The sequence below is a fragment of the Bos grunniens genome, chromosome 6 (genome assembly GCF_055505025.1).
Source record: "Bos grunniens cultivar Pamir isolate PY7600 chromosome 6, Bosgru_T2T1.0, whole genome shotgun sequence".
NCBI classification, from domain to species: domain Eukaryota; kingdom Metazoa; phylum Chordata; class Mammalia; order Artiodactyla; family Bovidae; genus Bos; species Bos grunniens.
Window position 1 is genome coordinate 31,876,323 of NC_141170.1, and position 14,261 is coordinate 31,890,583.

The following is a 14,261-nucleotide window of genomic DNA, read 5'->3' on the forward strand; positions in this document are numbered from 1 at the left end:
AGCTTTCTATCCTGGGAGGACAACCATACAAACTCCTTGTCTCTCAGATTTTTGTTGGAGTCCATTGATGAAAGAAATAGGAGAAGGAAAGAGGAAGGAATATTATACTGCTCTCTTCCTGTTGTGGGCAGTAGTGATGACCCTTCACAGCAACAGATAACACTCATTTCATCCACAGTCCTCAACTCTCATTCAGGTTCTGGTATTGCTATTCGCTCCTTTGTCCCATCAAGTTGAGGCACACCACAAGCTCCACTGTGGTTAGACTTTGTATGCCTCAACACCCTTTGCTGGTTCACTTAATACTGTCCATTCTCTTTGAGCAGATCTTTTACTAAATGCTTTTTGTCCCCCTCATAAAATGTGTCTGTTTCTTTCTCTGAAACTCATTTTATCAGCTGTAGGTAGGTAATAAAAATAGGAAAGGTGATAGTCATCAAGACAGCAATACGTGCATATAATTGCTTGAACACTTTATTTGCTTTGGTTAGAACAAGATAGGTTCCATTGAAATAATTGAAGTTCATTTTACATAAGATCTCAGAGAAGTTTAGAAAATAATTTTTCACATCTCCAAACAAGAAATTAAAGGAATTTATTCCCAGAACTCTTTAAATTTATATAGGTGGATGTAGTTTGGGAGTTGTAAACATGGACAGTTGTGTTGGGCAATATGGTGGAGGGAGGGCTGATTATAATTTGAGTAGTAACTTTGGTAGGAACTGTGGAGGTAATTTCTGCTGATATTGTGTTGGTGGGTGGGCTCTTTTGCTGAAGACATGGGTACTGTTGAAGAGGTTGTGAGTTCTGTTGTGATAGTGGGTTCTGTGAAAATGCTGAAAGTGGTTGCTGTGGTAGTGGAGTTTGTGAAAATACTTGTAGTGATTGTTATTGTGATGGGTTCTGTACTAGTGTTGATAATTGCTGGAGTGGGAAATTCTGTATAAACAGTGGTAGCTGGTGTGGAGGTGTATTCTGTAGAAGCAATAGTTGCTGCTGTGGTGGAAGTGATGATGGTTGCAGTAGTGGGGAATTTTGTGGAAGTTGTGGTAATTGGTACAGTAGTGAGTTCTGTGGAAATGCTGGTGGTTGCTATTGTGATGGGTTATATGCAAAGAATGGTGGTTGGAGTTGTGGTGGGAGGTTCAGCAGAAGTGGTGGGTTCTGTAGAATTTTGTGGAAGAGGTGATGGTTACTGTAGAGGTGGGCTCTGTAATGACTGCTGCTGTGATGATGGGTTCAGTAGAAATAGTAGTGGTGGTGACTGTGGCTGGTTCAGTAGAAGTTGTGTTTGTTGCTGCAGTGGGGGTTTCTGTAGAAGTAGTGGTGGTTGCTATTGAGGTGGATTCTTTGGAAGTAGGATAGAGCTCAGTGGAAATAGTGGTGATTGCTGTGGTGGTAGTGCCTTCATTAGACGTTGTGGCAGTTGCTGTGGTTGTGGGTTCTTTGAAAGTGGTAGTGGGTCCTGTTATGGTGGTGTCTTCTGTGGAAATAGTGGTGGTTGCTGTGGTGGTAGTAGGTTCAGTGGAACTGGTGGTGGTTGCTGTGGTGGTAGTGGCTTCATTAGAAGTTGTAGTAGTTGCAGTGCTACTGGGTTCAGTTAGAGCAGTCATGGTTGATATGGTGGTAGGTTCTGTAGAACTGATTGTTGTTCTTGTAGAGGGTTCTTTGGAGGTTGTGGTAGTTCCAGTTGTGGTGGTAGGTTCAGTTAAAGTGGTGGTGATTTCTTTGGTGGTGAGTTTGGTAGTAGTGATTATTGTTTCTGTGGTGTGGGATTCTGTGGAAGTGGTTGCTATAGTGGTGGGCTCTATGGAAGTAATGACGGTTGCTGTGGTAGAGTCGATGGTAGTGGTATAGGGTTCTGTGGGAGTGGTAATGGTTGCTGTTCTGGTGGTAGATTTTATGGAAGTGGTTGTTGCTGCTATGGCAGTGAGTTGGGTTGAAGGGGTGGTGATTTTTGTTCCAGTGGTTTCTGTAGTGCTGATACTGTTTGCTGTGGTGGAGGGTTCTGATGAAGTACTGATGGCTGCAGCAGTGGGTGCTATGGAACTGATGGGTGCTGATGAGATGGTAGATTCTGTCAAAGTGGTAGTGGCTGCTTTTGTGGTGGTAAGTTCAGTTGCAGTACTGGTGGTTGCTGTGGTGGTAGATTCTGTAGAAGTGGCTATTGCTTCTCTTGTGATTGATTCTGTGGAAGTTGTAGTGTTTCCTGTTGCGGGGGGAGGTTCATTTGAAGTGGTGATGGTTGCTGTGGTTATGTGTTCAGTGGGAGCAGGAGTGGTTGCTGTTGTGGTGGGTTCTGTAGTACTGATGATGGTTGCTGTGTTGGGGAATTCTGTGGAGGTAGTGATGGCTACTGTAGTGGCAGGCTCTGTGGAAGTGATGGTTGCTGTTGTGGCAATGGGTTCTGTGGAAATAGTTGTGCTTGCTATTGTCGCAGGTTCTGTGTAAGTGATAGCTGCTGTTGTGGTGGTGGATTCTGTGGAAATAGTTGTGCTTGCTATTGTGGCAGGTTCTGTGTAAGTGATAGCTGCTGTTGTGGTGGTGGATTCTGTGGAAATGGGGATAGTACCTATTGTGGTAAGTTCAGTGGAACTGGTGGTTGCTGTGGTAGTGGGTTCAGTTACAGTGGTTGTGGTTGTGGTGGCAGATGATTTTCTAGATGAAAAGATTGTTGCTCTGGTGTTGGGTTTTGTGGGGGTGGTGATGGTTCCTGCTGTGGTGGTAGGTTCAGTTGAAGTGATTATGGTTGCTGGGGTTACATATTTAGTGGGAGCAGGGGTAGTGGCTGATGTGATGGGTACTGTAGTACTGATGATGGTTGCTATGTTGGGTAATTTTGTGGAAGTAGTGATGTCTACTGTAGTGTCAGGTTCTGTGGAAGTGATGGTTGCTGTTGTGGCAATGGGTTCTGTGGAAGTGGTGGTAGTTGCTATTGTGGCAGGTTCTTTGGGAGTGATGGGTGCTGTTGTGGTAGTGGATTCTGTGGTAGTGTCATAGGGTTCTGTGGAAGTGGTGATAGTTACTATCTTGGTGCTAGGTTCAGTGGAATTGGTGGTTGCTGTGGTGGTGGGTTCACTTACAGTGATTGTGGCTGATATGGTAGAGGATTCTCTAGAAGTAAAGATGTTTTCTCTGGTTGTGGGTTCTGTGGAGGTGGTGGTGGTTCCTAATGCAGTGGTAGATTCAGTTGGAGTGGTGGTTATTGCTTTGCTGATGATTTCTATAGTAGTGATGAGTTTTGCCCTGGTGTGGGATTCTGCAGATGTAGTGGTGGTTGCTGTGGTGGTGGGCTCTATGGAAGTAATGGTGTTTGCTGTGGTAGACTCAGTGGAAGTGGTGTAGGAATCTGTGGAAGTGATGGTGGTTGCTGTTCTGGTGGTTGATTTTATGGACGAGGTTATTGCTGGTGTGGTAGTAGGTTCAGTAGAAGGGGTTGTGATTGCTGGCATGGTTGATTCTATAGTAGTAATGCTGGTTGGTGTGGTAGAGAACTCTGGTAAAGTAGTGAATGTTGCTGTAGCAGTGGGTGCTGTAAAACTGATGGGTGCTGATGTGATGGTGGATTCTCTGAAAGTGGTGATGGTTGATGTTGTGGTGGTAGGTTCTTTTGAAGTGATTGGGGTTGCTGTGGTGGTGGGTTCTGTAGAATCGATGATTACTGCTCTTGTGGTTTGCTCTGTGGCCATTGTGGTGATTCCTATAGTGGTGAGAGATTCAGTTGAAGTAGTGATTGCTGTGGAAGTGGGATTGGTGAAATCTGTGTTAGTTGCTCCTATGGTAGGTTCTATAGTGGTGATGGTTGTGGTGGGGGAGTCTGTGGATATAGTCATGGTTGGTATAGTGGTAGACTCTGTTGAAGTGATGGTGGGATAAATGGAAGTGTTAGTGGTTGCTATTTTGGCGGATCCTGTGGAAGTAGCATAGGCTTCCATGGAAGTGGTGAAGCTTTCAGTTGTGGTGGTAGGTTCAGATGAAGTGGTAGTTGCTGTAGTGGGCTCTGTGGAAGTAATTGTTCCCATTTTGGTGGTAAATGATGTAGAATTCATGGTATTTGCTATTGTGGTGGGTTCTGTAGAGGTAAATATGGTTACTGTGGTGGATTCTGTGGATGTGGAATAGGGTTCTCTGGAAGTGTTAATGGTTACCATTGTGGTGTTAGGCTCTGTAGAAGTGGTGGTGGTGGGCACAGTGGAAGCAGTGACTGCTCTTGTGGTGAGTTCTGTACTAGTATTGATAATATCTATGGTTGGAATTTCTGTGAAAGTACTGGTGGTTGCTATGGAGGTGGATTCTTTAGAAGTGAATATTGCTGCTGTGGTGGTGGACTCTGTGGAAGTAATCATTGAAACTGTGGTGGTGGGTTCTGTGGAAATATTGGTCATTGCTACTGTGGTGGGTTCTGTGGAAGTAATGATGGTTTTTGTGGTTAATTCTGTGGAAGTTGTATAGGGTTCTATAGAAGTGGTGAAGGTTGCTAATTTGGTAGGAGGTTTATTTGAAGTGGTGCTGTGTTCAGTGGAAGCAGTGGTGCTTGTTGTTGTGGGTTCTGTAGTAGTGATGATGGCTGCTGTATTGGGCAATTCTGTGGAAGTAGTGGTAGTTACTATAGTGGTAGGTTCTGTAGAAGCGGTCATTGCTGTTTTGATGATCGGTTCTGTGGAAATAATGGTGGTTTCCAGTGTGGAAGGTTCTGTAGATGTGACTACTGTTGCTGTGGTGGGGTTCTCCACGGAAGTAGTAGTGGTTGCTGTGGTGGTAGAATCTGTGGTAGTGATGGATGCTGTTGAAGTGGTGGGTCCTGTGGAATTGGTGGTGGTTGCTATCATGGTAAATTCCATGGAAGCAGTGTAGGGTCCTATGGAAGTGATGATGGTTGCTGTTTTGGTGGTAGGCTCAGTTAAAGTGGTGGTGGTTGGTATTTTGGTTGAATCTTTGGAAGTGATAGTTGTTTCTTTGGTAGTAGGTCCTATGGAAGTGGTTGTGATTTGTATTGTGGTGGCAGGTTCAGATGAAGTGGTGGCGATTGCTGTAGTGTTGCGCTCTGTGGAACTGATTGTTGCCATTGTGGTGGTGGGTGATATGGAAGTTGCAGTGGTTGCTATTGTTGTGGGTTCTGTGGAAGTAAATATGGTTGCTGTGGTGGATGGTACAGAAGTGATATAGGGTTCTGTGAAAGTGGTGTTGGACTCTGTAGAACTGATATTTGTTCCTATGGTGGTGGTGATATCTGTGGAAGTTGTGGTTGATCCTGTTGTGGTGGCAGATTCAGTTGCAGTGGTGTTGATTGCTGCGGTGGTGGGTTCTGTGGAAGTAATGATTGTTGCTGTGCTGGTGGTATCTCTAGAAGTGGTTTCTGTTGTAGTAGGTTCAGTTGAAGTGATAATGGTTGCTATGGTGATGTGTTCAGTGGAAACAGCCGTGGTTTCTATTGTGGCAGGTTCTGTAGTAGTGATGATGGTTGCTGTGGTGGGAAATTCTGTGGAAGTAGCAGTGGTTATGGCAGTGGAAGGCTCTGTGGAAGTGATGGTTGCTGTTGTGGTGATGGGTTCTGTGGAAATGGTGGTAGTTGCTATGGTAGTGGAATCCGTGGAAGTGATGACTGTTGTGGTGGTGGTGGGTTTTTTGGAAGTGGGATAGGGTTCTGTGGTAATAATTGCTGTTTTGGTGGTAGGTCCAGTTGAATTGGTGATGGTTACTGTGGTGGTTGGCTCTTTAATGATGGCTGGTATAGTAGATTCTGTGGTAGTTGCATAATGTTCTGTGGAAGTAGTAATGGTAGCTGCCTTGGTGGTGGGTTCTATGGAAGTGGTGGTAGTTTCTCTGGTGTTGGGTTTGGTAGAAGTGGTGGTTCCTGTGGTGATGGATTCTGAAGAAGTGTTGATTGTTGCTGTGGCTGTGGGTTGTATGGAAGTTGTAGTGGTTCCTGCTGTGGTAGTAGATTCAGTTACAGAGGTAGTGGTTGCTGTAGTATTGAGATCAGTGGAAGTGGTGCTGCTTGCTAATGTGGTGGATTCTGTAGTAGTGAGGCTGATTGATGTGGTGGGGGATTCTTTGGACATGGTGATGGTTGATGTAGTGGTAGGCTTTGTGATTTTGTTTGTTACTGTGGCTGATTCAGTGGAAGTAATGATGGTGGCTGCTATGGATTCTGTGGAAGTGGTATAAAGTTCAGTGTTTGTTTTGATGGTGGCCATTGTGGTTGGTTCAGTGGAAGTGGTGTTGGTTGGTGTGTTGGTGGATTTTCTAGAAGTGATGATTGTAGCTGTGGCACTAGGTTCAGTAGAAGTTGTAGTGGTTCTGTTTGAGGTAGTAGGTACAGTCAAAGTGATGGTGGTTTTCTTGATAATGGGTTCTGAAGTAATAATGGTTGCTGTGGTGGGGGTTTCTGTGGATGTGATGGTTGATGTTGTGGTAATAGGTTCAGTTAAAGTAGCTGTGGTTGTTGGATTGGTGGGCTTGGTGGAAGTGATAGTTGATGTTATGGTGGGTTTTGTGGTGGTAGATTCCATAGAAGTGATGGTTGTTGCATGAGTAATAATGTCTTTGGAAGTTGTGGTAGTTCCTGTTGTAGTGGTAGGTTCAGTCGAAGTGATGGTGATTGCTTGGGTGGTGGGTTTTGTAGTAGTAATGATTGTTGCTGTGGTGTGGGATTCTGCAGAAATATTGGTGATTGCTGTAGTGGTGGGCTCTGTAGAAGTAATAGTAGTTGCTGTGGTAGATTCTGTGGAAGTGGTAATGGTTGGTGTTCTGGTGGTTGATTCTATGGAACTGGGGGTGTTTGCTGTGGTGAGGGTTTCAGTGGAAGCTGTGATGATTGCTCTTGTGGTGGGTTTTATAATTGTCATGATAGTCATTGTGTTGGGGGATTCCAAGGAAGTAGTGGGTACTGCTGTAGTGGTGGGCTCTGTAGAAGTGATGATTGTTGTTATGGAGGTGGGTTCTACAGAGGTGTTTATTGTTGCTTTGGTTGTAGGTTCCATGGAAGCTGTAGTGGTTGCTGTGGTGGTCGATTCTGCAGAGGTGTTGATTGTTGCTTTGGTTGTGGCTCCTGTGGAAGTTATGGTTGTTGAAAATGTGGTAGGTTCTGTAGATGTGATGATGGTTGCTGTGGTGGGTGATTCTGTGGAAGTAGTGGTGGTTACTGTGGTTATGGGCTCTATGAAAGTGGTGGTGGTTGCTATTGTAGTGGGTTCTGTGGAAACAGTAATGGTGGCTGTGGCATATTCTGTGGAAGTTGTATAACGTTCAGTGGACATGGTGATGGTTGCTGTTGTAGTGGGAGGTTCAGTGGAAGTGGTGTTGGTTGCTGTGATGGTGGGCTTTATGTAAGTGATGGTTGCTGGTGTTGGGATAGGTTCAGTTGAAGTTATGGTGGCTGCTGTGTTGGTCAGTTCTGAAGAAGTGGCGGTGTTTGCTATGGTGGTGTGCTCTGAAGAAGTGATGATTACTGCTGTGGTGGCAGGTTCCTTGGAAGTTATAATGTTTCCTGTTGTGGTAGTTTCAGTTGAAGTGGTGGTAGTTGCTATGGTGGTTGGCACTGTGGAAATGATGGTTACAGTTTTGGCAGAAGGTTCAGTTGAAATGGTCATGGTTCCTGAGTTGGTGGACTCTGTGGAAGTAGTCGTTGCTGTTGTGGTAGGTTCTGTGGAAGTAATGATAGTTGCTGTGGTAGATTCCGTGGAAATGGTAGTAGATTCTGTGGTGGTGGATTCTGTAGAAGTTACAGTTTTTCCTATTGAGTTGTTAGGTTCAGTTGAAGTGGTGGTAATTGCTGTTGTGGTGTGCTCTGTGGGAAATTTGGCTGCTATTGTCTTTGTAGGTTCAGTTGAAGTGGTGGTGGGTTCCGTCGAAGTGATGGTTGCTGTTGAGGTGGTAGGTTCAGAAGAACTGGTAGTGGTTTCTGTGGTGGGCTTGGTGGTAGGAATGGTTGGTGTTTTATCAATGAGTTCTGTGGAAGTGGTGGTGGTTTCTATTGCAGCAGGCTCCATGGAAGTAACATTGCTTGCTGTGGAGGATTTTATGAGAGTAGTATTTGGTTCAGTGGAAGTGATGGTGGTTGCTATTGTGGTGGCTGGTTCAGTTGAACTTGTGATTGCTGTGGTGGTTGGTTCTCTAGAAGAAGTAGTGGTTGTGTGTTCTGTAGTAGTAGTAGTGATGGTTGCTGTGGTAAGCAATTCTATGGATTGTATACTGGTAGTTGTAATAGTGTGTTCTGTAGAAGTGATGGTGGTTGCTGTGGTGAAGGGATAAATGGGAGTAGTGGTGGTTGCTATTTTGTTGGGTTCTGTGGAAATAATGATGGCAGCTGTGGTAGATTCTGTGGAAGTTGTATTGTTTCCTGTTGTGGTTATAGGTTCAGCTGAAGTGGTTGCTGCGGTGGTGGGTTCAATGGAAACAGTATTGGCTACTATTGTGGTAGGTTCTGTAGTAGTGATGATGGTTGCTGTGGTGGAGGATTCTGTGGAAGTGATATCGGGTTCTGTGGAAGTCGTGATGCTTGCTGTTATGGTGGCAGATTCATTTGAAGTGATGGCGGTTGCTCTGTTGGGCTCAGTGGTAGGGATGGTTGCTGTTTTATTGGTGAATTTTGAGGCAGTGGTGGTAGTTTCTATTGTGATGGGCTCTGTATAAGTAATGAAGGTTGCCGTGGAGAATTCTGTGGAAGTAGTGGTGGTTGCTGTGCTTGCAGACCCTGTGGAAAGAGTGGTGGTTTCTATTATGGTGGGCTCTGTGGATGCAGTGATTGTTTCTGTCACAGATTCTGTAGAGGTGATGTAGGATTCAGTGGTAGTGGTTATGGTTGGTGTTATGGTAATAGATTCAGTAGAAGGGATAGTTGCTGTGGAGGCAGATTCTGTATCAGTGATTGTTGTTACTATGGTGGTGGGTTCTGTGGAAGTGGTTATAGATGTGTTGGTCGGTTCAGAGGAAATGGTGAATGCTATAGTGGTGGGCTCTGTAGAAGTGATGGTTGCTGTTGTGGTGGTGGGTTCTGAGATGGTAGTGGATTTTGTAACAGTAGTAGTGGGTGTGGTTGCGGTTGTTTTAGTTAAATGTGGAAAGTGCCCTTTTGTACCAGGAGGAGGTGGAAGGCACCCTTTTGTAACAGGAAGGGGAAGGTGCCCTTTTGTGTCAAGTGGGGGAGAGGGAGGATGCCCTTTAGTGACAGGAGAGGGAGGGGGAAGATGCCCTTTTGCTCCAGGAGGGGGAAGGCGCCCTTTAGTGCCAGGAGAGGGAGGGGGAAAGCGCCCTTTAGTGCCAGGAGGGGGAGAGGGGAGGCGCCCTTTAGTGCCAGGAGACAGAGGGGGAAGACACCCTATAGTGCCAGGAGGGGGTGGGGGAAGACGCCCTTTTGTGCCTGGAGGGGGAAGGCGCCCTTTTGTGCCAGGAGGAGGAGGGGGACGATGGCCACTTGTGCCAGGAGAGGGAGGGGGAAGGCGCCCTTTTGTGCCAGGAGGGGTAGGGGGAAGGCGCCCTTTTGTGCCAGGAGGGGGAAGGCGCCCTTTTTTGCCAGGAGGAGGGCGAAGACGGCCTCTTGTGCCAGGAGAGGGAGGGGGAAGGCGCCCTTTTGTGCCAGGAGGGGCAGGGGGAAGACGCCCTTTTGTGCCAGGAGGGGGAAGGCGCCCTTTTTTGCCAGGAGGAGGAGGGCGAAGACGGCCTCTTGTGCCAGGAGAGGGAGGGGGAAGGCGCCCTTTTGTGCCAGGAGGGGCAGGGGGAAGACGCCCTTTTGTGCCAGGAGAGGGAGGGGGAAGGCGCCCTTTTGTGCCAGGAGGGGCAGGGGGAAGACGCCCTTTTGTGCCAGGAGAGGGAGGGGGAAGGCGCCCTTTTTTAGCAGGAGGGGGAAGACGCCCTTTTGTGCCAGGAGGGGGAAGGCGCCCTTTTTTGCCAGGAGGAGGAGGGCGAAGACGGCCTCTTGTGCCAGGAGAGGGAGGGGGAAGGCGCCCTTTTGTGCCAGGAGGGGCAGGGGGAAGACGCCCTTTTGTGCCAGGAGGGGGAAGGCGTCCTTTTTTGCCAGGAGGAGGAGGGCGAAGACGGCCTCTTGTGCCAGGAGAGGGAGGGGGAAGGCGCCCTTTTTTAGCAGGAGGGGGAAGACGCCTTTTTGTGCCAGGAGGGGGAAGACGCCCTTTTGTGCCAGAAGGGGGTGCAGGAAGGCGCCCCTTTTTAGCAGGAGGGGGAAGGCGCCCTTTTGTACCAGAAGGGGGAGAGGAAAGGCGCCCTTTGTTAGCAGGAGCAGGAGGGGGAAGGCGCCCTTCAGTGTCAGGTGGAGAAGATGAAAGTTGCCTTTCTGTACCAGGAGCAGGAGGAGGTGCACGGTTCCCTTTTGCGCCAAGAGGAGGACGTGGAGCCAGGCGACCTGTAGTCCCAGGAGAAGTAGGTGGTACACCTTTCCCATTTCTAAAAAGAGGGGGAGGTAGCACAGGCCCTTGTGGTGAAATAAGTGCTAGGCCGTTGGCAGGAGCGAGCGGAGGAACATCTCTTCTTGGCTTGTAAGGTGTAACTGATGATAATCGCTCTCTGGATGGATACGGTCCCCTGGGAATGCTTTGACTCTCGCCAGGCTGTGGGGATAAAAACCAACAAAAAGCAAAAAAGATTTCCAAATCTTATCATTTAAAGTTCAAACACTGATATATGTACTTTTAAAAGTCATGCAGTCATATGTTTCACTGAGAAAATAAGTTAGATAAAAGAAGCAGAGAATTTCCCTTCTCTTCTGGAAGTCTGGGCACTTGATGAAACCTAGAACAGCAATAAATGCAAAAAACAAAACAGAAATAAACCTACTCTCTCACCTATAGATTTCAGAGGAGGCCAAATCACCTTCATTGCATAATAAAAGAGACCATCTTTGGGCTTCCCTGGTGGTTCACCAGTAAAGAATCTGCCTGCCAGTGCAGGAGACCTAGGCTTGATCCCTGGATCGGAAAGATCCCCTGGAGAAGGAAATGGCAGACTACTCCAGTAATCTTGCCTGAGAAATTCCATGGACAGAGGAACCTGGTGGGCTACAGTCCTTGGGGTGTTGAGAGTTGGACATAACTTAGTGACTGAACAGCAATCTTTGGAAATAGCTTTAGTTGGAAGGAAATGCTCCAATGAAACTCCCTGGACAATTCCTTATTACTCTTCATTCCGAGGATTCAGTGAGAGTCCAGGCTCTGAGCCATTAATTAATTGTGTAACTATTTGTTGAGAGCTGTTTATATGCAATGCACATTTTTAGGGGTTAAGGGAAAGAAATTTAAGACCTGAATCCTTTCTTACAGAAGTCTGAAATCTAGAAGAACTATAACCTCCTAATTTACAATATAAGACAATACAATAAAAAGCCTGTGGGAAGTTGTGTAGTGTGTTGGTTAAGATAAAGACACTGGAGTCTGACTGCTAGAGCTATTCCTTCTGTTGCATGCTAGCTGAGATGTTTATACTGTCTCTGCCTCTGCTTCTTCATTTCTAAAATAGTTCTAGGAAAAATTCATGTCTTATATTCTGTTGATATAACTATATAATCAATGGAAAGTACTTAGACATGGTAAAGTATGGTAAGGAAGGACTCAATATTAATGTGAAGTATTATTTGTTGCCTTTTTTTTCTTTTGAACTTTTTATTTTGTATTGGAGTATAGCTGATTAACAATGTTGTGATAGTTTCAGGTGAACAGTGAAGGGCCTCAGCCATACATATACATGTATCTATTCTTCTCCAAACTCCCCTCCCATCCAGGCTGCCACAAACCATTGAGCAGAGTTCCATGTGCTATACAATAGGTCCTTGTTGGTTATCTGTTTTAAGTATAGCAGTGTATACATGACCTTCTCAAAGTTTCCAACTACCCTTCCTCTCGGCAACCATAAGTTCATTTTCTAAGTCTGTGAGTTTCTGTATAAGCTCATCAGTATCATTTCTTTTTAGACTCCACAAATGAGTGGTATCTTACAATATTGCTCCTTCTCTGTCCGACTTCACTCACTATGACACTCTCTAGGTCCATGCATGTTGCTGCAAATGGCATTATCTAACTTTTTAAATGGCTGAGTAATATTCCATTGTATATCTGTACCACATCTTCCTTATTCATCTGTTGATGGACATTTAGGTTGCTTTCATGTCTTAGCTATTGTAAACAGTGCTGCAATGAACATTGGGGTGCATGTATCCTTTTGGATATTTTTCTCCAGGTATATGTCCAGGAGAGGAATTGCAGCATCATATGGTAGCTCTATTTTTAGTTTTTTAAGGAACCTCCATACGGTTATCCATAGTGGCTGTACCAATTTACATTCCCATCAACAGTGTTGGAGGATTCCCTTCTCTCTACACCCTCTCCAGCATTTATTGTTTGTGGATTTTTTGATGATAGCCATTGTGGCTGGTGTGAGGTGATATCTCATTGTAGTTTTGATTTGCATTTCTCTAATAATTAGTGATATTGAGCATCTTTTCATGTGCCTTTTGGCCAACCGTATGTCTTTTTTGCAGAAATGTCTGTTTAGATCTTCTGCCCGTTTTTTATGTGTAGGTTGTTTGTTTTGATGCTGTTAAGCTCTTTGTAAATTTTGGAGACTAATCCCTTATTGGTCACATCATTTGCAAATATTTTCTCCCAATCTGTGGGTTTTTTAAAAAATTTATTGTTTCCTTTGCTGTGCAAAAGCTTTTGAGTTTAAGTAGGTCCCCTTTGTTAATTCTTGTTTTTATTTCCATTATTCTGAGAGATGGATCAAAAAAGATGTTGCTGTGATTTATGTCAGATAAAGTTCTGTCTGTTTCCCTCTAGGAGTTACATAGTATCCAGTCTCAATGTGAGCTATTTTGTCTTCTATGAATACCAGCTACAGTGATTTGTGGGTCTGATAGCAGATCAAGAAATAGTTGATAAATAGTGCAAAAAATTCTGATGCAATAACAATTTTAAGGCAAAGTTTAATTTTGGTGAAAAAGAGAACTAAGGATTGCCTTGCAGAAAGATAACATTTAAAATGAAGCTTAAACAATAAAGTTGAAATGAAGAAGATGAATTCAAATTAAAAGAATGTTGTAAGCAAATAAACAGGGTCAGGAAATAGAAGTCCTAGTCTAGGGACAGTCAGAAGACTAATTGGTCTGCAATAGAAATTTCAGGAAGGTGCAGGACTCTAGTCACTCACTTGTTACTTTCAGTGACTTGCCTTTGTGTCTTTCTGCCCTATTGAGCTAGGAAACATCAAATACTTGGATCAACTCTGTACAAACTATTTCTACTGCCAGACTGGTGAACATTGCTGGAGAATGCCACAAATCCCCAAATATTAGATTTATAGTGTCCATCCTCATCTAGCACCCCAATGATGCTAATCCATTCTCCCCTATTTTCCCCAAAATGCTGTCTTCTGAGCATCTACACCTCTTTTCATCTCCTCTTGCCTCCTATCCCCAAGAGAAGATGGTCGTGTCTTCTGTTTCACAAAATTGATGCTACTGCATGGAGAACTTTGCTTTTCTGCCCACATGCTTATAAAACGTCCCTATCTCCAGCTGTTTCCTTTTCCTGTTTACAGTCAACTTTTTCATCTGTATCCTGTAACTATCTTCTCTCCCTTCCCAGGGCTTTTTCTCTTTTAATTATCACCTTTCACTTTTCATAGCAACCTCTTTTTAATCCTTTGCTGTATTCTCCCAGTCCATAATATCAACTTACATCTCATGTATTAAAGAATCCCATTCTCAGAGTACCTCTGGTTGTTAACCTCCATAGTACCTCTGTAGCTGTTATCACAAGTTTATCCCGTTTCATTCCTAGCCGTATGGTGAGGAAAGCGAGACTAGATTTTCTGTTCCTACCTCCTAATTTCTATTTCCTATTTATCCTGATGTCTATTACCAACACACAGCTGAATCCCTTTTACAAAGACTAGTGATCACTCAAAAATTCTAAGTCATTTCACAGGGAGGAGAAGGAGAGGGTGGGATGAATTGAAAGAGAGTAGCATTGAAACATATACATTACCATATATAAAATTAGATAGCCAGTGGAAATTTTCTGTATGATGCAGGGAGCTCAATTCTGGTGCTCTGTGACAACTTAGAGGGATGGGATGGAGGGGGGTGCTAGGAGGCAGGTTCAAGAGAGAGGGACATACATATACCTATGGCTGATTCATGTTGATATATGGCAGAAACCAACACAATATTGTAAAGCAATTCTCCTCCAATGAAAAAGAAATAAATTAAAAAAATTCTGTCAAACAATTCATCCAATCAAAACATGGGCAGATGA

General features: G+C 44.8%; 1 protein-coding gene across 1 annotated transcript; it reads right to left on the reverse strand.

The window, feature by feature from the left end:
• Positions 1 to 1,145: 1,145 nt before the first annotated feature.
• Positions 1,146 to 13,778, reverse strand: LOC147370520 (uncharacterized). The gene is made up of 2 exons (XM_086407322.1): positions 13,743 to 13,778; positions 1,146 to 10,562 (listed from the first exon to the last, which is right to left on the reverse strand). Exons 1-2 carry the CDS (start codon positions 13,776 to 13,778, stop codon positions 1,146 to 1,148), a joined length of 9,453 nt encoding a protein of 3,150 aa, XP_086263448.1.
• Positions 13,779 to 14,261: the final 483 nt, after the last annotated feature.

Coding starts and splice junctions, on each gene's coding strand:
- LOC147370520 (XM_086407322.1), bottom strand. CDS start 13,778: ATGAAACGGGATAAACTTGTGATAACAGCTACAGAG. Junction 10,563..13,742: donor TTGTGATAACAGCTACAGAG/GTACTATGGAGG, acceptor TTATCCCCACAG/CCTGGCGAGAGTCAAAGCAT.